Genomic DNA, 26,918 nt, shown 5'->3' with positions numbered 1-26,918 from the left:
GTGGAAAGAAGATTGATTAAAGGCTGGGAGCTCAATACTCTTGCAAGGAAGGAAGTGCAATGCCAGCTTTAAGTAGGGTGTTCAATCAGAAGATCACAGGGTTGAGCCAATCAGGAACTCAGGGTGGAGTCAATCAGGAACAAAACAGGTACTAGTAACTGATAGCAAGAAACTGTCCAGTGAGCTGAAAAGCTGCCACCTTGTGCACAAGAGCTGCTGGGTTCGAGCTCTGACAGTCGGGCAACTAAGATCACAATCTAAGAGCTCAGAGCAAACATATACCACTTGAGCTAAGCAACTGGCAACGGTCTAATTATTGCCAGTTAACTAATTAGCCAAGTAATCACCCAGATGGGGGCGACACCTGGATGAAAGCCCACAGGCGTTGTCAGATTGGTCAATTGTGCTGTCACTCAAAATACTGACAGCTCAGCATGCCCCTGCCTCAGATTGGGCGGCTGAGTTTTCACTCACAATGCTGACAGCTCAGCATACACCCAGCCTCAGATTGGGCGGCTGAGCTGTCACTCACATTGTCCTTAGGACACTGTGAATGGTGTACTCATGACACTGTTTACACAGGATAATATACTGCTTAGAATGATGCAATTTTGAGCAATCTCCTTCTCCATCATGTCTTTTTATATCAGAGGTTATCATTTTCACGGCTAAGGGTCCATTTTCTCTGCATGATGCCTACCATTACACATTCGGCAACATGTTTGCCAGCGGGCAGTTGTTTAATAGCCTGTTTACACAGGCAGACAAACCGCACTTCAGATGTGCACTGAGCGGTGAGTTATAAATCATTCAGTGCACATGGACTGCCATTATTCTCGGCAACACAGGACAATTCTCTGACAAAAACGACAGTCTTTTGTGCAAACCAAAAGATCATTTCACCCGACGAAGAAGCGGGTGATTGGTGGCCCGTTTAGACTGCATCGTTAGGAATGCTTGCTTCCCAATGATAATTCAGTCAAAAAGATAGAGACTTGTCAAAATGAACCTTTGCCTTTGAATTAATCATAAGATTAGGATGGACGTTCTGACCCCTGCCCTCTACTTCAAACCTGACAAACAATTTATTTTGGATTTCTATAAACCTGACATGTGTAAACTTACTTTAGTTTAGAAGGAAAGCTAACGAGTTATTTCTTACTTCCATGGTGTGAGGTAGTGCTGTCATTTAAGTAGGGGATCACTCGCTTGGCAGCCACAAAATCAGATCCCGCACAGGTTTTCCATAAACCAGTATAGTCCGTGCGATTTATTAAACATCATAAACCATGACCAGCAATATACAAACGGCATAGCGTCCATGACAGAGCTTCACTCACAGTTATATCTCACCCTGTCAGGGTTCTCTCATGGCTGCTTCTCCATACTGCAGACATTCATTCCCTCCAGGGAACTCTCAGGCACTTGCAGCCATTACTCACAGCATCCACACGTGCTGTCAGGCAGGAAGCCCCATCTCAGCGGGACCTTCCACACTGGACCAACCGGGTCCAAGCATTCACCCATGTGACCTACCCTGGCCACATTATATGGTTCATAGCCACGCCCACCGGGTCACATGACTCTGACCTCATCACAGGTCCTTCAAGCATTTACACACTCTTTCCAACAGTGCTTTAAACACACCCCCTGGGTGGGTTTGTAGGTAACCAGGCCCGCCCATCTCTCTAGTTACCTGGAGACTTCTCCCTTACACATTGAAACAACACCTCAGCAATATTATTGCTGAACAACACATAAGTCTCCATCCCAAAGCCACCCACTTTGGGATACATAACGGCCATTCCGTATTCTGCCATTCATCCTTTCTCCTGGGACATCCACACAGCGCCCCCTAGCGGACTCAGTGGTTACTACACCACAATGGTCTAAAAACACAATGCCACTAAGGTGTAGCCAAGCTGTTGGTCCAAACTGTCAATCTTCAGAAGCACACTGCCCCTTTCAGACAGGAAGATGGGAGGCAGGGGAATAGTGTGCTCCTGCAGATAGAAGATGAGAAAACTTCTATAGTAACAATGGGATTTAATACTATACATATATATATAGTAGTAGTATATTGTTTTGAAAGCCCTAGTAATACAGGCAAGGACAGTTTCTCTTGAGCATTTTGCTTACCAAACTGTCAGGAGCTGGCAATTGAAGCAGCTGCCCCAAAATTGCACTTAGCACTTAACATAGTTTATAGGAAAAAACAGCCCTTATTACAGGTAATCTCAATGCCAGCCAGGCACCTGCCCAGGGGGATAGTGAAATATACCAAAAAGAAATTTCTTCCCCCTGAGTGATATGAACATCTTGATTTAGTTTGTTTGTCGAGTGTGCAATCTATTTTTATAGAAGAGGCAACAGGTTAACTTTAAAGCTGTATTAATTATGTTAAAGGAAATGTGTCAACATCTTTTTGTTATGTAATGTAAGAACAGCATGATGTGGTGGTAGAGAGTCTGATTCCAGTGATGTGTCGCTTACTGGGCTGTGTGTTGTTTAAAAGGAATCTGTCACCCTTTTTTGGACTATCAGTTGCCGGCATTGACATCGGGGGCTTATCTACAGCATTCTGTAATGCTGTAGATAAGCCCCCGATGTAACCTGAAAGATAAGAAAAACACATTAGATTATACTCACCAGAGGGGGCGGTCCGGTCCGATGGGTGTAGCGGTCCGGTCCGGCGCCTCCAATCTTCATACGATGCTGTCCTCTTCTTTTCTTCCTGTCATGGCTCTGGCGCAGGTGCACTACTCTGCCCTGTTGAGGGCAGAGCAGAATACTGCAGTGCGCAGGCGCCAGACCTCTCCCGATGCCTGCGCACTGCAGGACTCTGCTGTGCCATCAATAGGGCAAAGCAGTGCACCTGCGCCAGAGCCACTACAGGAAGGGAAGAAGAGGATGGCATCGTATGAAGATGGGAGGCGTCGGACCGGACCGCGACACCCATCGGACCGGATCGCCCCCTCCGGTGAGTATAATCTAGCGTGTTTTTCTTATCTTTCAGGTTACATTGGGGGCTTATCTACAGCATTACAGAATGATGTAGATAAGCCCCTGATGGCAGTGGCGGCAGCAGATAGTCCAAAAAAAGGGTGACAGATTCCTTTTAAATAAAATCAGTGTTTTATTAGCAGGAGATTATCACCGCAGAACTAGGTGTCTCTTGTCTCCTAGTTCAACCACACCTCCACCATTGATTGGCAGCTGTCAGTGCACAGTGTAAACAGATAGCAGCCAATCAGTGATGTGGGCGGGATTATACACAGCTCAGCATTTAGAGAACTGATAGATCTGCAGCAGAGAAAACTGTGATTTTATTACAACTGCTGCACCCAGTAAATTAAGTGACACATTGCTGGTATCAGGGTCTCTGTCCCTAAATCATGCTTCTCTGACATTACATAGCAAAAACCTGCTGACTAGTTCCCTTTAATAAAATATTAGGGATTTCAAATGTTATGTATTGTAAACATTATAGTGTATTATACTAATAGACTTAACTTATTGTATAAGTTTATATAGTAGAAACAGCAGTGAAGAATTTTTGTGGTGTACCTATAGCAGCGGTATCACCAGTAATCATCATCACACTGCATACAACATGAAGAGCTGGATAGGATATTTATTCTAAGTTGTATAATTGCCCTTTAAGAAGAGGTGTTGATGCAATAAGAATACAATGAAAATGGATCTGTATTTTAATGCAGTCATAAAGCTGACTAATCCATAAATATTATCTGCAAAGCCCCTGTTATATAACCGCACGTGTGTTGATTGGCCGAGTTTAGGATCTGGATTTGCAGACCTGTTGCATTAAGTGAAAAGCTATATGTGAGTGCGGGCTTCATCCCTACCCCAGCCTCAGTATACAATACCACATAATGCCAAAGACTGTCGGGTACAGAGGATCCAGTGGTCTCCAGGCAGTATAACCAGCCAAGTCCGCACACCATATAAACCAGAGCGTTGTACTGTACTGCCGAGCCATGAATAAAGTATCTCACAAATCCTATTGTGTCTGTTTTTTTTTCCAGCCCTGGCTTTTACAAGGAGAACTGTTGGGTTATTACTTTTATTGCTGGAAAATGGAAACGTTTACCAGTACTAATATGCAATACTATTGTGTAATTCAGAATACAAAGACTTTTTTGTTATGACGACACGGAGCACCCTAGGCTTAACCCTGGATGGTTGGGGAACCCAGCTTTACCAAAATAATGTCAATTTACGAGTTGTTATTATTTTTAAGTTTCTTAGTGTTCATGTTTTAACTTAGTATTTCTAGGATTTATTCTTTTCAAGGACTTAACAAAGGACATGAAACATTTATTACAAAAGGCGATTCCGTCATCTAAACATGAATGGGTTTGGAAGGATAGATGACCCCCGAGGATTTCACACTGGGTCAATATGGGAATTACTGCAATTTTGTATGAGAGGGTAGTATACAAAAATAATCATTGTGCTCAAAAATGTGATAAGGTATGGAAGTCTTGGTTTGATTCCCCTATGGCTCACATTAGTCCCCAGGTGATAAGGAGTATTTTCTCCTGATTAAGGTATGTGATATTTGGTGCCTGATTTGAGTGTCTAATGCTTTAGGTTAAAATGTTAGACCCATTGTATGTTACTGGCAAAAGTAACTTATCCCGACTCTATTAATATGACGTTGGTGGGTGTGGACCCACTGCGCCACGGGCCAGGCTTACCCTGGAGGGGAGTGACTAAATGTCTACCAGGTATCCACTAGAGCCTCTGATGGTGAGGATAGGCTGGGCTGCCAGTAGACACCAGGTACAACACCAGGGTAGTTCCCGCGGCCTACCGCAGGATCAAAAGAGCGGGAACGAGGTACAGGAGGACAACGACATGGTCACACAATCTGAGGTCATGGCAGGCAGCACAGATTCGATATACACAGCCAAGGTCAGGAATAGAGAGGGCAGATGGGATGTGTAAACAAGCTGGGTCATTGATGGGAGACAGAATATGGTGCAATACATGAACAAGTGCTAGAAAGCTAGGAACCAACATTGGGATGGAGGATGGAGTCTCCTGTTATATACCTGCAGAGTTCGGCCTCTCCTCTTTATGACTCATAACCAGCACAAAGCAACACCGGGCAATGGTTAGGTACTGGATGGAGCAGAGGGAAGCACACAGTAAGAAGGAAGGGCTTAGAAGGCGTAATAATTAATAACCCATGTGAAATGCAATTTTTTCTTATATTCTGTGATGTAAATTTGTTATGTTGAATATTCTCTCTAGAAAACAAATGTAAAGAACAAATATGAAATGGTTCTTTACAGTTAGAGGAGTCAGACTGTGGACCATAAGAGGTAGTAATGGCAGATTCTATATCGGCATTTAAAAGGAGGCTGGATGGTTTTATCACCATAAAGGGCATTGTGGATTATAGATAATTTAGTGATACATGATGAAGAAAGGTGGAACTTGATCAATGTTTTTTTTACCCTATATAACGATCATGGACAGTGTGATCTTTGCTGATCAACTGGACAGTGTGGCACTCCCGCAGTCTGTTGTAAAGTGAATGTCTCACACATGTTCAGCTGTGGTGTAAAGTGCAGAGAAAATCTGTGTATTTACAGGGTCCTGGCTGTCAGACCACCAGTGATCACAACTGATTGGATATCCTAGTTACTGTATATGCCATTACATGAAATCCTGGATAAACCCCTTTACATGCCACATATTGTTATGACTTGACCAGGACAGTTGATGTTTAGGCGTAATATTAGAAGACAATTTTTTTAGGTACTAACTTTCCCTACAGTAGTACAGTACAATGAAAAGAATCCAACTACAATGTCACAGAATAGTTTTTTTCTGCGCATCCTCAAATCTCATACCACTGTCTCACATCTTAATTGGACAGTGACCTTAAAAGGGTTGTCAAGCTGCAAAAAATTGTAGCTACTAATAAACTTCATGTGTGAAAGGTGCTCAGATCTTCAGCTATGGTGTTCAATCCTAGCGATTGTAGCCAGCAATAATAATAAAAAAAAAAAAACAGCAATATTCAGGAAATAACCATAAGATGCAAAAAGAAAGATGCCTCAGGACAAAAAACGTTGACTTGTGCTAAAGCATCTTATGCTCTTAAAAAACTCAGAAGTTTCGCCTGAATTTAAAAGACATCATGTGCAGAATACCGCAAATTAGTTGACCATTCTTTCAGTAGGAACACCCCTCCTAAGCCATGTAGGTCATAGGAAGCTGAATATCATGATACAATGATACCATATTTCTTTTGTTAGGATCTATGGGCCGGACATACAGTTAGGTCCATATACATTTGGACAGAGACAACATTTTTCTACTTTTGGTTCTAGACATTACCACAATGAATTTTAAACAAAACAATTCAGATGTAGTTGAAGTTCAGACTTTCAGCTTTCATTTGAGGGTATCCACATTAAAATTGGATGAAGGGTTTAGGAGTTTCAGCTTCCTAACATGTGCCACCCTGTTTTTAAAGGGACCAAAAGTAATTGTACAGATTAAATAATTGTAAATAAAATGTTCATTTCTAGTACTTGGTTGAAAACCCTTTGTTGGCAATGACTGCCTGAAGTCTTGAACTCATGGACATCACCAGATGCTGTGTTTCCTCCTTTTTGATGCTCTGCCAGGCCTTCACTGCGGTGGTTTTCAGTTGCTGTTTGTTTGTGGGCCTTTCTGTCTGAAGTTTAGTCTTTAACAAGTGAAATGCATGCTCAATTGGGTTGAGATCAGGTGACTGACTTGGCCATTCAAGAATATTCCACTTCTTTGCTTTAATAAACTCCTGGGTTGCTTTGGCTTTATGTCTTGGGTCATTGTCCATCTGTAGTATGAAACGACGACCAATCAGTTTGGCTGCATTTGGCTGGATCTGAGCACACAGTATGGCTCTGAATACCCCAGAATTCATTCGGCTGCTTCTGTCCTGTGTCACATCATCAATAAACACTAGTGACCCAGTGCCACTGGCAGCCATGCATGCCCAAGCCATCACACTGTCTCCGCCGTGTTTTACAGATGATGTGGTATGCTTTTGATCATGAGCTGTACCACGCCTTCGCCATACTTTTCTCTTTCCATCATTCTGGTAGAGGTTGGTCTTGGTTTCATCTGTCCAAAGAGTGTTCTTCCAGAACTGTGCTGGCTTTTTTTAGATGTTTTTTTAGCAAAGTCCAGTCTAGCCTCTTGATTCTTGATGCTTATGAGTGGCTTGCACCGTGCAGTGAACCCTGTGTATTTACTTTCATGCAGTCTTCTCTTTATGGTAGATTTGGATATTGATACGCCTACCTCCTGGAGAGTGTTGTTCACTTGGTTTCTCTTCACCATGGAGATTATTCTGCGATCATCCACCACTGTTGTCTTCCGTGGGCGCCCAGGTCTTTTTGCATTGATGAGTTCACCAGTGCTTTCTTTCTCAGGATGTACCAAACTGTAGATTTTGGCACTCCTAATGTTGTAGCAATTTCTCGGATGAGTTTTTTCTGTTTTTGCAGCTTAAGGATGGGTTGTTTCACCTGCATGGAGAGCTCCTTTGACCGGTTGTTTCCTTCACAGAAAAACCTTCCAAATGCAAGCACCACACCTCAAATCAACTCCAAGCCTTTTATCTGCTTAATTGAGAATGACATAACGAAGGGATTGCCCACACCTGTCCATGAAATAGCCTTGGAGTCAATTGTCCAATTACTTCTGGTCCCTTTAAAAACAGGGTGGCACATGTTAAGGAGCTGAAACTCCTAAACCCTTCATCCAATTTTAATGTGGATACCCTCAAATGAAAGCTGAAAGTCTGAACTTCAACTGCATCTGAATTGTTTTGTTTAAAATTCATTGTGGTAATGTCTAGAACCAAAATTGGAAAAATGTTGTCTCTGTCCAAATATATATGGACCTAACTGTAGATCTCCATGAGAATCTGCCTTGAGAGCTTTTTTTTTAAATGAAATGAGGCGCTGCCAGTGTAAGACATGTAGATCACTAGAGCAGACTGTCAGTCATTACATGTTTCACTATTTTATATAAAATAAGCTTTGGAGGCAGATTCTTAAAGAGAGCTATGTCCGGCCCGTAGATCTTAACAGCTCATTTATATAATAAGAAAAATGTGGATTTTCTTTCTGGAATAAGACATCGATTACAGAGATCAAGGTATCATTTTCAACTTTCTATGACTTGAATGTCCATATAGACGACTTAGGAGGGTTGATCCTATTGACAGATTCCCTTTAACAAATGTTTGGCACTTACTGATTATGTGGCACTTAATCATATGAGAATTTCAGGTTTCTTTGTGAAGCGGCACCTGATTTTTACTGCAGCCCATTGAGTTGGGTATCAGCATAGAGAAAAATGACATAAAGAGCACAAGGGGTAACCTCTTTCTTTGTGGACAGTACCATGAAAATGTCAAGAGACTTATATGCCATGCAGTGCTCCTCTGGGAAATTAAATATGCAAATTGCTTCTTCAGAGAAGAAGCAGAAGTTACCCTGGTATATCACTCTCTACATGCAAAAACGTTATTCTTTAGCCCCATTCCGAGGTGTCCCATACAGCTAAATCACATCTCAGGTTTGTACTGATGAGGGGCAACACCCCTAAACACGTTTCTGCTAATTATTTTAGCTTTTATCCTAAGTTGTGTGGCAAGGTTATTTAAAGAGTCGATATTGCCTTTTAAGATTGTTACTTCCAATTAGTGGCACTATAATTCAGTTCCGCTTCCTCTATTAAAGAGCCCATTTGCATATGTTAAAAAGTAAAGACATCCTGAGCTACAATACAACTGACTGCACTACGGTATCATAAAAAATGGCTAGCAGAAACAACAGTATTCTTTTTCTCCATCGTTGTGACGTTACATGTTGTGTTTACCTGCTGTATACAATGATGATTTCATATAATTGAAATTTACAGATAATGTATCATTGATAGTTATTGAAAGGAGCGTAAATGGTTGCAGAGGTTATAGATATTGCTATGTCTGATCTCCAGTGTAAGGGTGAAGGCTCATAGACGTCCATAGAAGTCCTAGTGTAAGTGGTGTACGTTTCTCTCCTCGCCATGTACACAGACATATTTTGCGCACATATCCATTTTTCTGCGTTTTAATGCTAATCATAAATAGGTTTAGAAAAAGCTGACTTACATTCTTTTATACTTCCATAAAACGTCATCGCACCTGGAAGTTTTCTTAAGGTCTATGAAGTGAGAGAGGATAGAATTTGGTCTTTATCTGGAACGAGCGCTCTGCGTTCTACGTCCAAGTGAAACACCTCTTTAAGATCAGGCTTTTGCTCTTTTATAGTCTGCAGTAAATGTGGTGTTTATAGAAGACTTTACGCAGCTCTGCCAGAAGCAGGTATTTGGGTCCCCTTCCCCAGAGATTTTATGGCTAAAGTAACCCTTTTTGCACCATAATATAATGTAGTTGTGACTAGATTAATTTCAGATCTCATTAGGCCGGACCTGAAACTTTCCAGAAGTGTCTTCTGATCTTATTTTCCAATCTCCTTCTGTATGTGAAAAGTTTCTGTTTGAGTTCTCGGCCATGGCGTTTGTGAAAGAGCTTGCAATCTCCAGATCATTGACGCGAGATAGGGGGCAAACTGGCACCAAATCCGCTCGTTCAACGTCATAATTTACCATCTCCATAAGGAGGCTTTAAAGGGAAGCTGTTCGAACAAGGTTATTGTATTACATGTTTTGTTTTTTTATTAAAATTGGCAATGTTTTATTTTCATATAACAATATTTATATAAAAAAATCTAAATTGGAATCTCTTAATTTTAACAGTGGCTACTAAGGCCGGTTTCACATTTGCGCTTCAGGGCGCAGCGACGGCCTGCGCAGGCCACCGCTAAGCCCCGCCCCCTGTCACACCTCCGCCGGTAGCTCCGCCTCTGGGCGCATGATACTGCATGCGTCATGCGTCCCCTATCTTTATCACTGGGGACGCAGGCCGTGCGCAGTATGCGTTTTTGCGGCGCCTGCGTCCTTCTGACAGTGCGCCGACCAGCGCCAAACGCAACCTATTGCAATCAGTGATAAAGATAGGGGACGCATGACGCATGTAGCATCATGCGCCCAGAGGCGGAGCTACCGACGGAGGCACTGCAGGGGGCGGGGCTTAGCGGCGGCCGTGCGCAGGCCGTCGCTGCGCCCTGAAGCGCAAATGTGAAACCGGCCTAAGACATTTTTAGACTCATTCTTCCTGATTTTTTTTAAGAAGAATTTTCAGCAGTTTCCGTCCCATCAGAAACAGGATTACAATGACTGGTAACACCTCTACACACAGCTGGTAGCACAGTGTCCACCAATGACGATATGTGATGTCACAGCTGACCCTTTGCACACACTCATTGGATGCTTCAATAAAAAATATAGGCTCCAGGTTTTTTTCATTATTGCCATTGTACATGTGTTGTTTAATATTTTTAATCTACACCGAGTGCAGAATTATTAGGCAAATTGTATTTGAGAGGATTCTTTTTATTATTGAATAAGGCTAGTTTCACACTTGCGCCTTTTTGCGCAGCGTATCAAGCGCACATGAAACGCATGTAAAAAGCGCGTGCAAACGCTTGTAAACGCTGCGTTTTTTTGTAGCATTATTGTGCGCATAACGACAAAAAATCGCAGCGTTTTTATGCGTTTGTAAGCGTTTTTATGCGTTTGCATTTTTTATGCGCAATAAACAGGAGAAAAAATCCTTGGAAAATTCTTGCAACACACTCCACCAATGGGACAGCAGTGGGTGTGTCTTATGGAAATTCTTTATATAGCCCCTGTTTACAGCTGAATTCCTCACATTTGCTTGCATTTGCCTTGAGAAACATGGATCTGCGCTGGAAGAGTTTTGACTTTGACTTGGATCTGGACATGAGGATGGCTCAGGCTTATGCCGTAGCTTGCCATGAACAGAGGGAGAGAGAGAGGCAGCGAAGACGGCAACGGCGGCGTATATGGATACATCCCATTATTGAACACCGGGAGAGCCGTGGAGCGTACCACACCCTCTACAGCGAGCTACAGGCAAACCCGGAGAAATTTACAGATTATACCGAATGACCCAAGAAACCTTTAACTATTTGCTTGGTCGGGTACAAGAAGTCATCCGGAGACAGGACACGCAGCTCCGGCATGCAATTACTCCTGAGGAACGGCTCCTGGTCACATTAAGGTACGTAGTTTTGCTAAACCAATGCCTGGTGATTTTTCTTGGTTGTGACATGTACTCTTTCAAATCTGGCAGAATTATAATTCTGCCATGTAGTTCACAAAAGGCTGCTGTAATTTTTTGATGGCATGTATTGAACCAAAGGCTGCAGATATCTAATTGTTTTTTTTTTTTTTTTAATTTAACGTGTGTAAAAAAAACCCTATACACAAATATTAATTTTTGTTTTTTTCTTTGTGTCACAGATTCCTGGCTACTGGCGAGAGCCTCTCTTCACTGCACTTCCAGTACCGGATTTGAATCTCCACGTTGTCTGGAATTGTAGCGGACACCTGCCGGGCTGTGTGGAACGTTCTCTGTCCCGAATTCATGCCCCTGCCAACCGCAGAAAAGTGGTTGGAAATCGCCGAAAGATTCTGGACTGTATGCAATTTCCCTAACTGTTTGGGAGCAGTGGATGGGAAACACATCCGGATTATCAAGCCCAAAAGAACTGGATCTGAGTACTACAACTATAAAAAGTACTTTTCTACTATACTGATGGCCATTGCGGATACAGAATGTCAGTTTATTGCAGTGGGCATTGGGGCATTTGGCCGTGGGAATGACTCCCAGGCTTTTAAGAACTCAGACATGGGCAGGAGGTTGTATGGCAACAACTTCAATTTCCCCATGCCACGGCCTCTTCCCAACACTGAAGGTCCGCCACAGCTATTTGTAATGGTTGGTGATGAAGCATTCCAGATGTGCCAAAACCTGCTCAAACCCTACTCCAGCCGTGACTTGGACCTCAGCAAAAGAATTTATAATTACAGGCTCACCAGGGCCAGGAGAACAGTAGAGTGTGCATTTGGTATACTTGTATCGAGATGGCGCATTCTTGGCACAGCTATTAATCTGAAACTGGAAACAGTGGATGAGGTGGTCAAGGCCTGTGTTGTTCTACATAATTTTGTAATTTCTCGAGAGCACCCGAACCTAGATCTTGATGATGCTGCTCCTAATCCATTGCCTGAATTTACTCAGCACCCTCTCAGGTCATCCGTTGAAGTTGGCCAAATGAGCGACCAATTTGCGGCCTACTTCAACTCAGATGTAGGACGGGTGGAATGGCAAGAGCAAATGGTGTAAAAAAATTTTCTTGGTGGTATGTTAATAAAAAAAACAACTTTTTTATACCTGTTGTTGGTATGTTAATACAAAAAACTGTTTTGATACCTGTACTGAGTGCATTTTCTGTTTTTACACTCCCAAAACAATTAGCAAGTATCCAGGTGTATCAGTGAATTTATGATGCTGTGTTTTGTGCATCATGAATTCACTAATACTCCTGAGTAGGTAACTCTCTACATTCGTGTAATATTGCAGAGACTGAATCAAGCAAGGTTCCCCAACTTCAGTCCTCAAGGTCCACCAACAGATCATGTTGTAATGAAATCCATAGCAAGAGCCAAAAAAAAAGGATTCCATATAACATGATCTGTTGGTGGCCCTTGAGGACTGGAGTTGGGGAACCCTGCTGGATCCACTCTGTGCAATATTACAAGAATGTAGATACTGCTGTGGAAAAGACAAGTCATGTAGATTGGTTTGGTTTTTTGGACAACACATATCTATATGACTTGTCTTTTCCACAGCAGTCTCTACAGTCTCTACATTCTTGTAATATTGCACAGAGTGGATCCAGCAGGGTTCCCCAACTCCAGTCCTCAAGGGCCACCAACAGATCATGTTGTAATGAAATCCATAGCAAGAGCCAAAAAAAATAGGATTCCATACAACATGATCTGTTGGTGGCCCTTGAGAACTGAAGGTGGGGAACCCTGCTGGATCCACTCTGTGCAATATTACAAGAAAGTAGAGACTGCTGTGAAAAAATCAAGTGGTTTCGTTGACAACACATATCTCCAAGACTGACACAAGAAACATGTCTCAGTAATGGAGATATCTGGTGGCAAAAACGTTAAGTGTACGGCGCAGTGTGTGTAGTTGGCGATTGATACAGTAACCAAACCAAATATTTTGAAAGCACAATTGCACATTTATTTTTTAACAAAAATTAAAATAAAAAAAACAATTTTTATTAGGAATGATGTTTGGGGGAAGATTGGGAGACTTTGGGTGTGTGGAGAGACGAGGAACGACTGGAGGTTGAAGAAGGGGTTCTAGGAGAAGGGACGACAAACGTACTGGGGGAAGGGAGCTCTGGAATGGACATGGAGGCAGATTGAGACACATTAGGAGGAGAGGGTGGATGGACAAACCAAGTTTTTTTTGGCGCAGGAGTATCCTACCTGGACCGACTTGCACCCTGTGACCGCCTTACTTTGCTCGACCGCTTGGTGATGGTGGACTGTGGCGTTGCCCTATAAAATAGTGAATGGGGATCACCCCTTAGCTGCTGTGTGGTGGCGGTGGCGGTGCTCCTAGAAGGGGACAAAGTTTGGTCGGTGCTCAATCAAGTTGTCGTGTCGGTGCTCCTAGAAGGAGGCTGCCTGTCTGTGATCTCAGCAGAAGTTCTTGGGGGACTCCGAGGAGGAGACTTGGTGGCGGTGCTCTTAAGATGAGGAGTGGTGGCGGTGCTCCTTTGCTGAGGAGTGCTGGCGGTGCTCTTTTGCTGAGGAGTGCTGGCAGAGCTCTTTTGCTGAGGAGTGCTGGCGGAGCTCTTTTGCTGAGGAATGCTGGCGGTGTTCCTTTCATGTTGACTGGTGGTGTCGGTGGCCCAAGCAGGTTCTGTGGTGGTTTGGCTCCAAGCTGGTGGTGCTATGGCGGTGGTGGTGCTCCATACAGGAGCAGTGCTTGCCATAATGGTGGTGGCGGAGGAGTGTCCAGCAGCACTCAGACTTGGGGTAGTGTAGTGGTGTCCGGCTTCGCTGGGAATGCAGGTGGCCGTGCCGTGGTATGCAGCAGAAGTCGGTAGGGATGTGTAGTGAGTCAGCGGTGGAACTGTTGGAAATGACACCACTGACTGCTGAACATACCGATTCTGCTGCATAGCCTGCAAGTAAGCAGTGTTGCAGGCCTGTAACACACTCAGCTGTTGCTCAGGACTAAGGTGTTCTGCCATGCCCTGTTCAATTTTACTGAAAAAATGGTGCGCCGGTCTGTTGAGGTCGGCCTCCAGACGGTCAAGACGCTGGTCAACAGAGTGGAAGCAGTGTTCCATGTGGTTAAAACCACGTTCCATCAGGGAAAAACCGCTTTCCATTCTGGCAGACAGCGCCTTGAGGCTGCCCTTAAAGGCCTCACTCAAGAGCATGAACTCGGGCATGACAGGCCTGTCTGAGGCCCTCTGCCGCTGGCGGCAAGTGCCCACATAACCAGTGACAGAGACCTGGGACAGGGGAACACCTGATGGACCAGCTTCCTGGTCACCAGCTGTCTGTGTTGCTGACCTGCAAGATGCTTCCTGGCTGTCGGATGGCTGGGAAGGGTCCGAGGTCGATCGATGAAGAACCGCTCCCGGGACAGGTTGCAGAGTGCTGCTCCAAGTGTTATGGAAAGAAAGGGAAAACATGAGTATCATGCATTTACAAGAAGCATCACCTGTGGAATAGAAAAACATATAGTAATAACAAACCAAAAAAAACCCAAAAACTTACGCTCTGCTGGCAAGGAACGGTCTCAGGAAAGCCAACTCTCGATAATAGCAGAACTTTCTTCTGCGCCTTGCCACTGAACCACTCCGAACCTGTCCCTCAGCACGAACATCAGTGTTGAGAAGCGGTCCTTCATCGAGCGCCAACGTGTGCGGATTTTTTTCACTGTTGGGGAAAAAAACCCAAAAACCTTAGACAATGCACTTAAGGCAACTTAATTATCAGCACACACACCTGATAGAACTTTGCAATCAGTCAATGCTGTAGCACAAATAAATTCTAGACACATTGCAGTCACTGTTGATGCTGAGGACACTGTTATGTTTCCTGCTAGAATATATGTAGCAGCCAAAACAACAGTATCATCCGGAGCAAGAGTGAAAACAGGATCAAGACAGCAGTTGAAAAACCAATCACTGGTTTTCCGCAAGGCATTGGTGTGTTCGATGCAAGAATATATCTTGCCACAAACACACCTGTACTATCAGGACCAAAAATAAAACCAGATTCAAGACAGCAGTTCAATACACAAAGCAATCACTGTTTTTCCAGAAGGCATTGGTGTGTTTGATGCAAGAATATATCTTGCAACAAACACACCACTACCATCAGGACCAGAAACCAATGCAGGAGTTGAATACAAAAATCAATCACTTTTTTCCACAATGCATTGGTGTGTTTAATGCAAGAATATATCTTGCCACAAACACACCAGCACCATCAGGACCAGAAACCAATGCAGCAGTTGAATACAAAAATCAATCACTGTTTTCCACAAGGCATTGGTGTGTTTAATGCAAGAATATATCTTGCAAAAAACACACCAGCACCATCAGGACCAGAAACCAATGCAGCAGTTGAATGCAAAAATCAATCACTGTTTTCCACAAGGCATTGGTGTGTTTAATGCAAGAATATATCTTGCCACAAACACACCAGCACCATCAGGACTAGAAACCAATGCAGCAGTTGAATACAAAAATCAATTTTTTCCACAAGGCATTGGTTTGTTTAATGCAAGAATATATCTGGCAAAAAAACCACACCAGCACCATCAGGACCAGAAACCAATGCAGCAGTTGAAGACAAAAATCAATCACTTTTTTCCACAAGGCATTGGTGTATTTGATGCAAGAATATATCTTGCAAAAAACACACCAGCACCATCTGGACCAAAAATCAATGCAGTATCACAGAGCATCTTTATACTTACTGAACGCCCTTTTTGAACTTGGAGAGGCGCTGTCCCAGCCATCCATCATCTCTGCGGCCACCTCATTCCAGAGCTGCCGGGTCACCACTGTGTCTTTGTACTGCTGGTCACGGCTGTCCCACAACGGGATACGCTCCTCAACAAGGCGGATCAGGTGCTCGTTGTCTATGTACACTACTTCTTCGTCATCCCGTTGTGGAACCTGGTAAAAAAAATTTTAGAATGTTTGGAATTTTGGAGAATGAAAAAGATACAAAAAGAAACAAAGAAGCTAGCTAAAGATGAAAATAAAGACAAAAAAACCCCAAAACATTATATACTAACATTGCGTCTCCTCGCCACGACTTGACTGTGCTGCTCCCACTCAGAATCCTCCCGCTCAGACTGCTCTTGCTCAGACTGCTCCCGCACTTCACCTTCACTGCCCGTGTCCGATGTCTGTAAAGAAAAAAAAAATTAAAACACATTTCTAGAGGCAGCTATACTTACCAAAGGCAGCAACATCCTCACCTCACGATCAGCTTGGGCCAGTTCTTGCCGAGATGGCGAATAGACCGATCCAGATGAAGACATGCTGAAATTTAAACAAAAAATACATTAGTACATTATAAAATTGTACAGGACACACAGACATTATGTTGAAGAATACTCACATTTTGGTTCCTGAAGCTTGAATCCACAGTTGGAAGGCTATTGTTGGTGCTTGTCTGGTCTCTGCAAGGCTGTCTGTAGAGTAATTGTCCCTGAAGACACCTTCTTTTATCCACACTCCTCCCAAACAATGTTGCTTGTTTAGGGGGAGGTTAAGACAAGTGTCTAGACATTGCTTACTCAAATCGTGTGCACGCACAAGGCGCTGACGTGCGCACAGCCAAGCGCACGTCAGCGACCACATAGACTGAAATGCTATTTTTGGGCGCACACGATTTTTAACGATGTAGGCGGAACAAAAAATACAACATGTAGCGTACGACGCATCTGGGCGCACACCTGTAAAATATGCAGTGCACGCTTAACGCTGATGAGCGCGTACAATCGCAAGACCCTGCAACCACCATGTTAAAGATAGGGGAACATTGCGCGTGCGCACGATGCGCTTCGCGATAAAACGCTAGTGTGAAACCAGCCTAACAACTATGTTCTCAATTAACCCAAAAAACTCATAGATATCAAAGCTTAATATTTTTGGAAGTTGGAGTGGTTTTTTTTTTAGATTTGGCTATCTTGTTTGTGCAGGTAACTATTACAGTGCAGAATTATTAGGCAACTTAATAAAAACTAAATATATACCCATCTCACTTGTTTATTTTCACCAGGTAAACCAATAGAGCAACACAAAATTTAGAAATAAACATTTCTGACATTCAAAAACAAAACAAAAAAAAATCAGTGACCAGTTTAGCCACCTTTCTTTACGATGACATTCAAAAGCCTTCCATCCATAGATTCTGTCATTTGCTTGATCTGTTTACGATCAACATTGCGTGCAGCAGCCACCACAGCCTGCCAGAGAGGTGTAATGTTTTCACTCCCTGTAGATCTCACATTTTATGAGGGACCACAGGTTCTCTATGGGGTTCAGATCAGGTGAACAAGGGGACCATGTCATTATTTTTTCTTCTTTTAGACCTTTACTGGACAGCCACGCTGTGGAGTATTTGGATGCATGTGATGGAGCATTGTCCTGAATGAAAATCATGTTTTTCTTGCACGATACCGACTTCTTCCTGTACCACTGCTTGAAGAAGGTGTCTTCCAGAAACTGGCAGTATGTCTGGGAATTGAGCTTCACTCCATCCTCAACCCGAAAAGGTCCCACAAGTTCATCTTTGATGATACCAGCCCATACCAGTACCCCATCTCCACCTTGCTGGCGTCTGAGTCGGAGTGGAGCTCTCTGCCGTTTACTGATCCAGCCTTGGGCCCATCCATCTGGCCAATCAAGAGTCGCTCTCATTTCATCAGTCCATAAAACCTTAGAAAAATCAGTCTTAAAATATTTCTTGGCCCAGTTTTGATGTTTTATCTTATGTTTCTTGTTGAAAGGTGGTCGTTTTTCAGCCTTCCTTACCTTGGCCATGTCCCTGAGTATGGCACACCTTGAGCTTTTTGATACTCCAGTAACGTTGCAGCTGTGAAATATGGCAAAACTAGTGGCAAATGGCATCTTGGCAGCTTCACGCTTGATTTTCCTCAATTCATGGGCAGTTATTTTGCGCCTTTTTTTATCAACACGCTTCTTGCGACCCTGTTAGATATTTGTCATGAAATGCTTGATCGTTCGGTGATCATGCTTCAAAAGCTTGGCAATTTCAAGACTGCTGCATCCCTCTGCAAGACATCTCACAATTTTTGACTTTTCAGAGTCCGTCAAATCTCGGACCCATTTTGCCAAAGGAAAGGAAGTTGCCTAATAATTAAGCACATCTTATATAGGGTGTTGATGTCATTAGACCACACCCCTCCTCATTACAGAGATGCAAATCACCTGATTTATATAATTGACAGTTGGATTTCAAGCCTATACAGCTTGGAGTAGGACAGCATGTATGAAAAGGATGATGTGATCAAAATACTCATTTGCCTAATAATTCTGCACCCAGTGTAAACTGTGATATGGGAAAAAAAATATAATTTTTTTAACCCATTAATGACCACCAATATGCCTTTTACCAGCAGCAGTTAAGGGTACTTAAACCACAATGCCGCTTTTTTACGGTGCTGAGGTTTAAGTGTATAGCGCCCCCCAGAGTCAGAATTTCTCCGGGGTCTCGGCTGCCGGGGGTAGCTAAGACCCCAGACAACACGATTCGGGTCGTTTTTTTACCGACTCCGGGGTTGCGTTCGCTGTTATTAACAGTATAAAGGCAACAGCAGATTTGCCATTTAAATTCTGATGTGTGTGATTGCACATCAGAGAAGAGACAAATACGGTTCCCGATCCCCCCTTGGTACCTCCCGGTGTCTTTGGGCCCTCCTGCTTCCCCCCGCGGCTGCCAGCGGCTGCTTCCGGTAAGAAAATGGCAGGCGCATGTGCAGTTCCCAAGCTGAGACCTGTCGGCCGCCTCCCGGCAACAATAAGAGATTTTTCCTATTGGTTCATTTTGATCACTGTGATAGACCCTATCACAGTGATCAAAATATAAACATTAGTAAATCAAACCCACCTTTATCACCCCCTTATTTAGGGAAAAATAAAAAAAAGTATTTATTTCCATTTTCCCATTAGGATTAGAGTTGGGCTAAAGAGAGTTGGGCTAACGTTAGGGTTGGGTCTAAAGTTAGGGTTGGGGCTAAGGTTAGGGTTGGGACTAAACGAAGGGTTAGGGCCAAAGTTAGGGTTGGTGCTAAAGTTAGGGTTAGGACTGGGGTTAGGGTTAGGACTGGGGTTAGGGTTGAGATTAAGGGTGTGTTTGAATTAGGTTTGTGGTTAGGGGTATGATTAGGGTTGTGTTGGGGATAGGGTTGTGTTAGGGTTGGTCTTAGGGTTATGGGTGTGTGGGGATTAGGGTTGGAGTTAGAATTTGGGGGGTTTTGGCACATCAGGGGCTTTCCAAATGCGACATGGCGTCCGATCTCAATTCCAGCTAATTCTGCGATCAAAAAGTCAAAGGGTGGTTTACCCCAATATATGGGGTATCGGCGTACTCAGGACAAATTGGACAACAACTTTTGCGGTCCAATTTCTCCTGTTACCTTTGTGAAAATAAAAAATTGTGGGCTAAAAAATCATTATTGTGGAAAAAAAAATGATTTTTTATTTTCACGGCTCTGCATAAATAAACTTTAGTGAAACACTTGGGGGTTAAAAGTTCCCTCAACACATCTAGATAAATTCCTTTGGGGGTTTAGTTTCCAAAATGGGGTCACTTGTGGGGGTTTTTTACTGTTTAGGCACATCAGGGGCTCTGCAAACGCAACATGATGCCCGCAGACCATTCCATCAAAGTCTGCATTCCAAAATGTCACTGCTTCCCTTCCAAGCCCCAACATCAGGGGCTCTCCAAACGCGACATGGCATCCGATCTCATTTCCAGCCAATTCTGCATTGAAAAAGTCAAACGGCGCTCCTTCCCTTACGAGCTCTGCCGTGCGCCTAAACAGTGATTTACCCGCACATATGGAGTATTGGCGTATTCAGGACAAATTGCACAACAAATTTTATGGCTCATTTTCTTTTTTTACATTTGTGAAAATAAAAAAAACTGGTAAAATGTTTGTGAAAAAAGTTTGTTCATTTTTCCTTCCATATTGCTATAGTTCCTGTGAAGCATGTAAAGGATTAACTTTTTCAATGTGGTTTTGAGCACCTTGAGGGTTGCAGTTTTTAGAATGGTGTCACTTTGGGTATTTTCTGTCATGTATACCCCACAGTGACTTTAAATGTAATGTGGTCCCTAAAAAAAAAGTTTTTATAAATTTTGTTGTAAAAATGCGAAATTGCTTGTCAACTTTTAACCCTTATAACTTCCTAGCAAAAAAAGAAAAATTGTTTCCAAAATTGTGCTGATGTAAAGTAAACATGTGGGAAATGTTATTTACTAACTATTTTGTGTGACATATCTCTCTGACTTAAGGGCATAAAAATTAAAAGTTTGAAAATTGTGAAATTTTTTTTTTTTTTTTTTTTTTCATAAATAAACACAAGTCATATTGAAGAAATTTTACTGCTAACATGAAGTACAATATGTCACGAAAAAGCAACTTCAGAATCAGCAGGATCCGTTAAAGTGTTCCAGAGTTATAACCTCATAAAGTGACAGTGGTCAGGATTGTAAACATTGGCCTGGTCATTAAGTAGCAAATTGGCTCTGTCACTAAGGGGTTAAAGCAGAAACTTGATTTAAGCGATAGGTCATTTTTCAAATGAAAATTTCTCTTTAATTTAACGTACAAAACAATCAAACCCCTATATGGGCTACTTCTCCTGTTATATTGTTTGGTTTGTTGTATTTTTGGTAAAATATTTTACAATCATTATTACCTTTTATTATCTGTACTTGAAGGATGCAATCACTATCATGTAAACACAACTTGGCAAAAAAAAAAGTACCGTAAGTTTTCATACACCCGTGTGAGTTGGGCTATATTCACATATCAGTGTTAAAGTGAACCTGTCAGTACTTTTGGCTGCTATAAAGGTCCCTTTTCATTTAGCGATGCACAAGCGATCCCGACAACGATATGACCCGGTCAGGATCGCTGGTGCATCGCTAAATGGTCGCTAGTGAGCTGCCACACAGGCAGATCTCACCAGCAACGTAGCAGCGGTCGGCGGTCGTTACTTACCTGTCAGACAGCAGCTCTGATGACGACTTCTTCCCGCGTCCATGGCTCGCTCGTCGGCGCCAGCAGGAAGTCAACGACGAGAAATGGACCAGGACGATCTTGCGCGATCAGCGATATCCAGCGGGGGGGGGGGCGGTCGGAGGTAAGTGCCACATGTAGCAATATCGCTAGCGATATCGCTGTTGCGTCACAAGATCAGTGACGCTTTAGCGATATCGCTATGTGTAAAAGGCCCTTAAGATGCGGCCACGGCCTTTCAGGGTTTATCTGCAGCATTCTATAATGCTGTAGATAAGCCTCCGATCCGACCTGAAAGAGAAGAAGAATAAGTTTTATTATACTCACTCGGTGCGGTCCGATGGGTGTCGCAGGTCCGAGTCCAGCGCCTCCCATCTTCTTGTGATGCCGGCCTCCTGGTTGCTTCATAGCTCCCTTGCATTGCGCTCCTGCGCAGGCGTACCTATCCGCACTGTTGAGGGCAGAGCGAAGTACTGCAGTGTGCAGGCGCCGGGCCTCTCTGACCTTTCCCAGCACCTACGCACTGCAGTACTTTGCTTTGCGCAGCCATGATGCAAGCAGGAAGGTGGCATCGCAAGAAGATGGGATACGCCAGACCCGGATGACCCCCCCAGGTCAGTATAATGAAAGTTATTTTTCTTATCTTGCAGGTCAGATTGGGGGCTTATCTACAGCATTATAGAATGCTGTACATAAGCCCTGAAGGGCAGTGGCCGCATCTTATACCATCCAAAACAGGTGACAGGTTCCTTTTAAGTGTTGCTGTGCTTTTATTTTTTTTGGGACAGCACAGACCCACAGTTTGTCCTACTCTGACCTACACAGTCGGATCACAAACTCTCAGATCCGTCATATTTACAGATGAATGAATAAATCTATGGGCTTGAGTGCTGTCTAATTAAAAAATCAGGCAGCATATAGACATTGCACATGGATGTGTGAATTTAGCCCTAAAAGAGGAGCTCTGTCGTCAAGTATATTCGTCACCTGGCTACAGTTGAGTGGTTTCAAAGAGGGTCCCTTGGTCAGGAGGAACTGTTCTGTTCTGCAGATTACAAACTCCTTGGATTTTCTTGGGCACAGTTTAATGCCTAATTTCTCCTGTGGTGGCGCTACAGGAAATTAATAAATTACAGTAAGTCTTCTCAACAGAAAAAATAGCTGATAACTAAAGGACAGTTTATGATCATCCTATTACTTTAAAAAAATGAGAAAAATGGTTACATTATATTATGTATAGACTATTGAGCCTTCCCTTGTGAGTCAGTACAAATTTATCAGAAACCAACAAGAAAAAGAGCAAGATACACAAAATAGGCTTGCCATCCAAAGCACGTCATAATAACGCTTTGTTGTCTATGAAGCCAAAAGGAGGTGTTAGGGATTCACGCTCTTTGGCAGCTGGTAGAGTTCATATAGGAATCCAGTTATTATGTCCAAACAGTGTGCGGCTTATTAAGGCTGTGTGCACATGTGCAGAATTCCCGCGGATTTTATGCGTTTTTGCCGCGTTTTTTCCACCGCAAAAACGCATACAATAAGCAACCCATTGAATTCAATGGCATTCCGCACATGCTGTGCTAATGTTACATATTTTTCCGCGGCAGAATCACATTGTGGAAAAATACGCAGTATGCTCATTCTTTTTGCGGAATCGCGGGGATTCCGCACAAATAGGAATGCATTGTTTCGCTTACTTTCCGCATGTGGCTGTGCCCACCATGTGCAAAGTAAGCGGAAAATGTGCGGATGTTACCCAGGGCCTGGAGGAGAGGAGACTCTCCTCCAGGCCCTGGGTACCATATCCCTGTTTAAAAAGGAATTAAAAAAAAATTGTGATATTCTCACCTTCCGGCGTCTCCCGCAGCATTCCCAGGCCTCAGCGATGCTCCCAGCAACTCCCGTTCCCAGTAATGCCTTGCTACAATGACCTGTGATGACATAGCGGTCTCGCGTGATGCTACGTCATCTGGGGTCATTGTCGCAAGGCATTGCTGGTAATGGGACTTGCCGGTAGCATCGCGAGGCTCGAGAACGCTGCGGGGATGCCGGATGGGAAGAATATCATGATTTTTTATTTTTAAAATTTTTTAACATTATATCTTTTTACTACTGATGCTGCATAGGCAGCCTCAATAGTAAAAAGTTGGTCACACTTGTAAACACTATGTTTCACAAGTGTGACCAACCTGTCAATCAGTTTTCCAAGCGATGCCACAGATCGCTTGGAAAACGCTAGCATTCTGCAAGCTAATTACGCTTGCAATACGCTAGTTTTTTGCGGTAATTCCGCATGCGGATTTCCCGCGAATTTCCCGCAGCAGAGCGTTGCACTTGTGCACATAGCCTCACTGGTAGAGACTGACTAGCACAGCAATGTTCTTTTCTCCTCCAACACAGAGATAGCTCTGAGTCTGTTCAGCTGACTTATAAAGCACCTGGAAAGCCTGACTGGGGGTATAGGAGCAACCATTCCCACCCAATCTCTTGTGGTCACTCCTAAAACCGAGACCCAAAATCCAGTCCCAATAAAAAAAATTCTCAGAAACCTACTTTTGCTGGAACATCATCTCCAGGACTTGGATCACCGAGGCTAGCCAACTCGGTTACATATTCCTCTTATCCAGGACTTTACCACCCACTTTCCTACAGGTGACACACATTTAAAGACAACTTCGTACGTCCTCAGTCCAAGCTTTTAATAAGTCATTGAGCCACCCCCATACAAAATGCCTTCATTTACAAAGTGGATGATCAACTGATTATAAACCAAATAATAAATGTATAAATTGGTAAATAATTTGGTATCCAAATAGTGCTAAACAAATGCGAACATTTTAAAAATGATCTTTTATTATAACCAATCCAATGTGCTTGTTGCAGAATTACCTTTTTTGCACTAACTTTACCATTTCGATACTCAACCCCACACTTATCTCTAAAGATGGCTCAAACCCCTGAGGAAGCCATCCTTATATGGCGATACACATTATGTAATCTAGTCAAATCAACCTATTAGCTGGTAGTGATTGTCCAAAATGATACAGGAAAATGTAAGCAAAATTGAGGCTGATAATGTAAATTATTGCCTTCCAACCATTTTTTACTTGATTGACTAAACAGGTTTAAAAATTATCCCCTTTCCCTAATTGGAAAAGTATTCTACGCCTGTAACAAGTTTGCAGTGTTACTAAATTCCTTTTTTTTTTTTTAAATCGACACAATAAACTCTTTAGTGCACTAAAACTGCCCACAAAAAGTCAAACACTTTTTCTCTTTTGCATTAAAAACATTACCCTTTGCCAAGTAGTTCTCTTTACATGTCATTTTATCGTTTCCATTTAAAGTGGATTGTATTATAGCTATCAAACTATAAGCGAATTTGTGTAACTGATGTCATTACCCTGTACACTTATAATATGACTAAAAAGCTTAGAAAGTTTTTTTTTAAGTTATATTAATAACATGTGTTGACTCACGGGAATATATGGTCTTCTGTGCAAAAAAATGAATATGTGGAATCTAGGATAACTGTCCTCTATGATTATCGAGTGAGTGCTGCAGGGCCCGAAGTGTGAAGATTGTTCTGCTGAGCAGTTTTATAAAGGACCTAGTGATGATGATACCAATGTAAAATAAAGTACTATATGGACAGCTGAACATCACATCCATGTGTGGATAAAATCTATTCTGGTCATGGGATGAACACACAGGAGCAGAGCTTGTTACAGTGCAGTTATCAGATCTGGGAACCTGTGAGATCATTAAGTAGACAGGACATTTATTACTCTAGAGGCTAACAATAAAGGTTCTTATTGAAAGACCGCAAGTAGAAAATGAAAAACTATAATTAATGCAGAAAATATATTGGACAATTGCAAAACCTGCAAAATTCAACTTTTGTTTGTTTAAATTTTCATGACACCATTCATTTTTCAAAATAATTTACTGAAAATCTGAAGAGAAAACTTCCAAGTGGGGTAACCTCAGCACCTTGGTTTCTTCAGTATTGGATCAGAAAGACAGGATGAGCAACAGTGTGATCAGCCTCTTCTTACCTCAGTATCCCTATATCAGATGGACAGGGTGGATAGCAATGTGAGCGGCCTCGTCTTACCTCAGTAACTCTTGGATTTCTCCAGTATTAGATCAGAAAGACATGGTGGACAACAGTGTAATCGGCCTCTTCTTAACTCAGCACTTGTGGGATTTCTAGTATTAGATCATATAGGCAGGGTGGACAGCAGTGTGAGCAACCTCTTCTCACATTATCACCCCTGGAATCTCTAGTATTAGTTCAGAAAAACAGGCTGGACAGCAGTGTGAGCAGTATGTTCTTACATCAGCACCCCTGAAATCTCTAGTATTAGTTCAGAAAAACAGGCTGGACAGCAGTGTGAGCAGTATGTCCTTACATCAGCACCCCTGAAATCTCCAGTATTAGTTCAGAAAAATAAGGATGGGCAACAGTGTGAGCAGTTTCTTCTCACATCAGCACCCCTGGAATCTCCAGTATTCAGAAAAACAAGGGTGGAGAGCAGTATGAGCAGCCTCTTCTCACCTCTGCACCCCTGGTATCTCCAGCATTAGATCAGACAGGGTGGACAGCAGTGTGAGCAGCCTCTTCTTACCTCAGCACACCTGGAATCTCCAGTTTTGGTTCAGACAGAATGGACAGCAGTGTGAGCAGCTTCTTCTTACCTCAGCATCCTTGATATCTCCAGTATTTGATTAGATAGACAACGTAGACAGCATTGTGAGCAGCCCCTTCTTACCTCAGCATCCCTGGTATCTCCAGTATTAGATCAGACAGACATGGTGAACAGCGCTATTTAATAACAATGCTCTTTTAGCTCTCATTTTTTTTTTTCACCGACAGCACCCAGACCAAACATCCAGCCTTGTAGAGATTACCTATAGTACATGTTTATTTCTTAAGATATTATTTTTCTTTTGCCCGAGTACATTTTTAATAACTATTTTTCCAGTTCACTTCTTAGTAATATTATTCCACATTCTTGTCACAAGCCTGTGTAACATAGTAGATAGGTTGGTGGCTTTCAAGCACTGATGCTTTGTGGTTTTACAGCAGTATGGTGCATGAAGGGGTTCTCTGAGGCGATCTGTAATAGAATCTTGCAGACTCTGTAAAATTTTAGACTATGTAAAGTAGCTGATTAGATTGAGATATTTTAATATCAAAACTTTCGTATTATTCTGCATTTTTTACTTGTATAAATCCCTAATCCAGACTGTTTTGTTTCATCTGTTTGCAGAGAAACCTGACTGAATATTTTGTGGCCGTAGATGTGAATAATATGCTGCACCTCTATGCCAGTATGTTGTATGAGCGCAGGATCCTGATTTGTTGCAGTAAACTTAGCACGGTGAGTCAGTCTTCATCTAATTAACACTTGGAAGATATTTATTTGTGGACAGATGTAATATAAGGTGCAGTCCTTATAAGTGACTAAGGTAGACAATAAACACAGGTATAGGTCCACTAACTCCATGTCAGACCGTGATGTATATTCAAGATTTTTCCTAACGTTGACATGTCTTACATTGTAATTGGGAA

General features: G+C 42.7%; 1 protein-coding gene across 4 annotated transcripts in view; it reads left to right on the top strand.

Moving 5' to 3' along the window:
- DENND1A (DENN domain containing 1A) overlaps positions 1-26,918 on the top strand; it is a 973,091-nt gene that overhangs the window by 449,518 nt on the left and 496,655 nt on the right. For all 4 annotated transcript variants that reach the window (XM_073590695.1, XM_073590694.1, XM_073590697.1 and 1 more), the window contains exon 9: positions 26,617-26,727. In XM_073590695.1, coding sequence (XP_073446796.1) covers positions 26,617-26,727 — 111 coding nt within the window. The remainder of the gene's footprint in view (positions 1-26,616; positions 26,728-26,918) is intronic.

This window comes from Dendrobates tinctorius, unplaced genomic scaffold (assembly GCF_039654945.1).
Source record: "Dendrobates tinctorius isolate UK_male_01 unplaced genomic scaffold, ASM3965494v1 ptg000120l, whole genome shotgun sequence".
Classification (NCBI taxonomy): Eukaryota; Metazoa; Chordata; class Amphibia; order Anura; family Dendrobatidae; genus Dendrobates; species Dendrobates tinctorius.
Note: the sequence above shows the minus strand (reverse complement) of the source record. Positions and strands in the feature narration are given on the sequence as shown.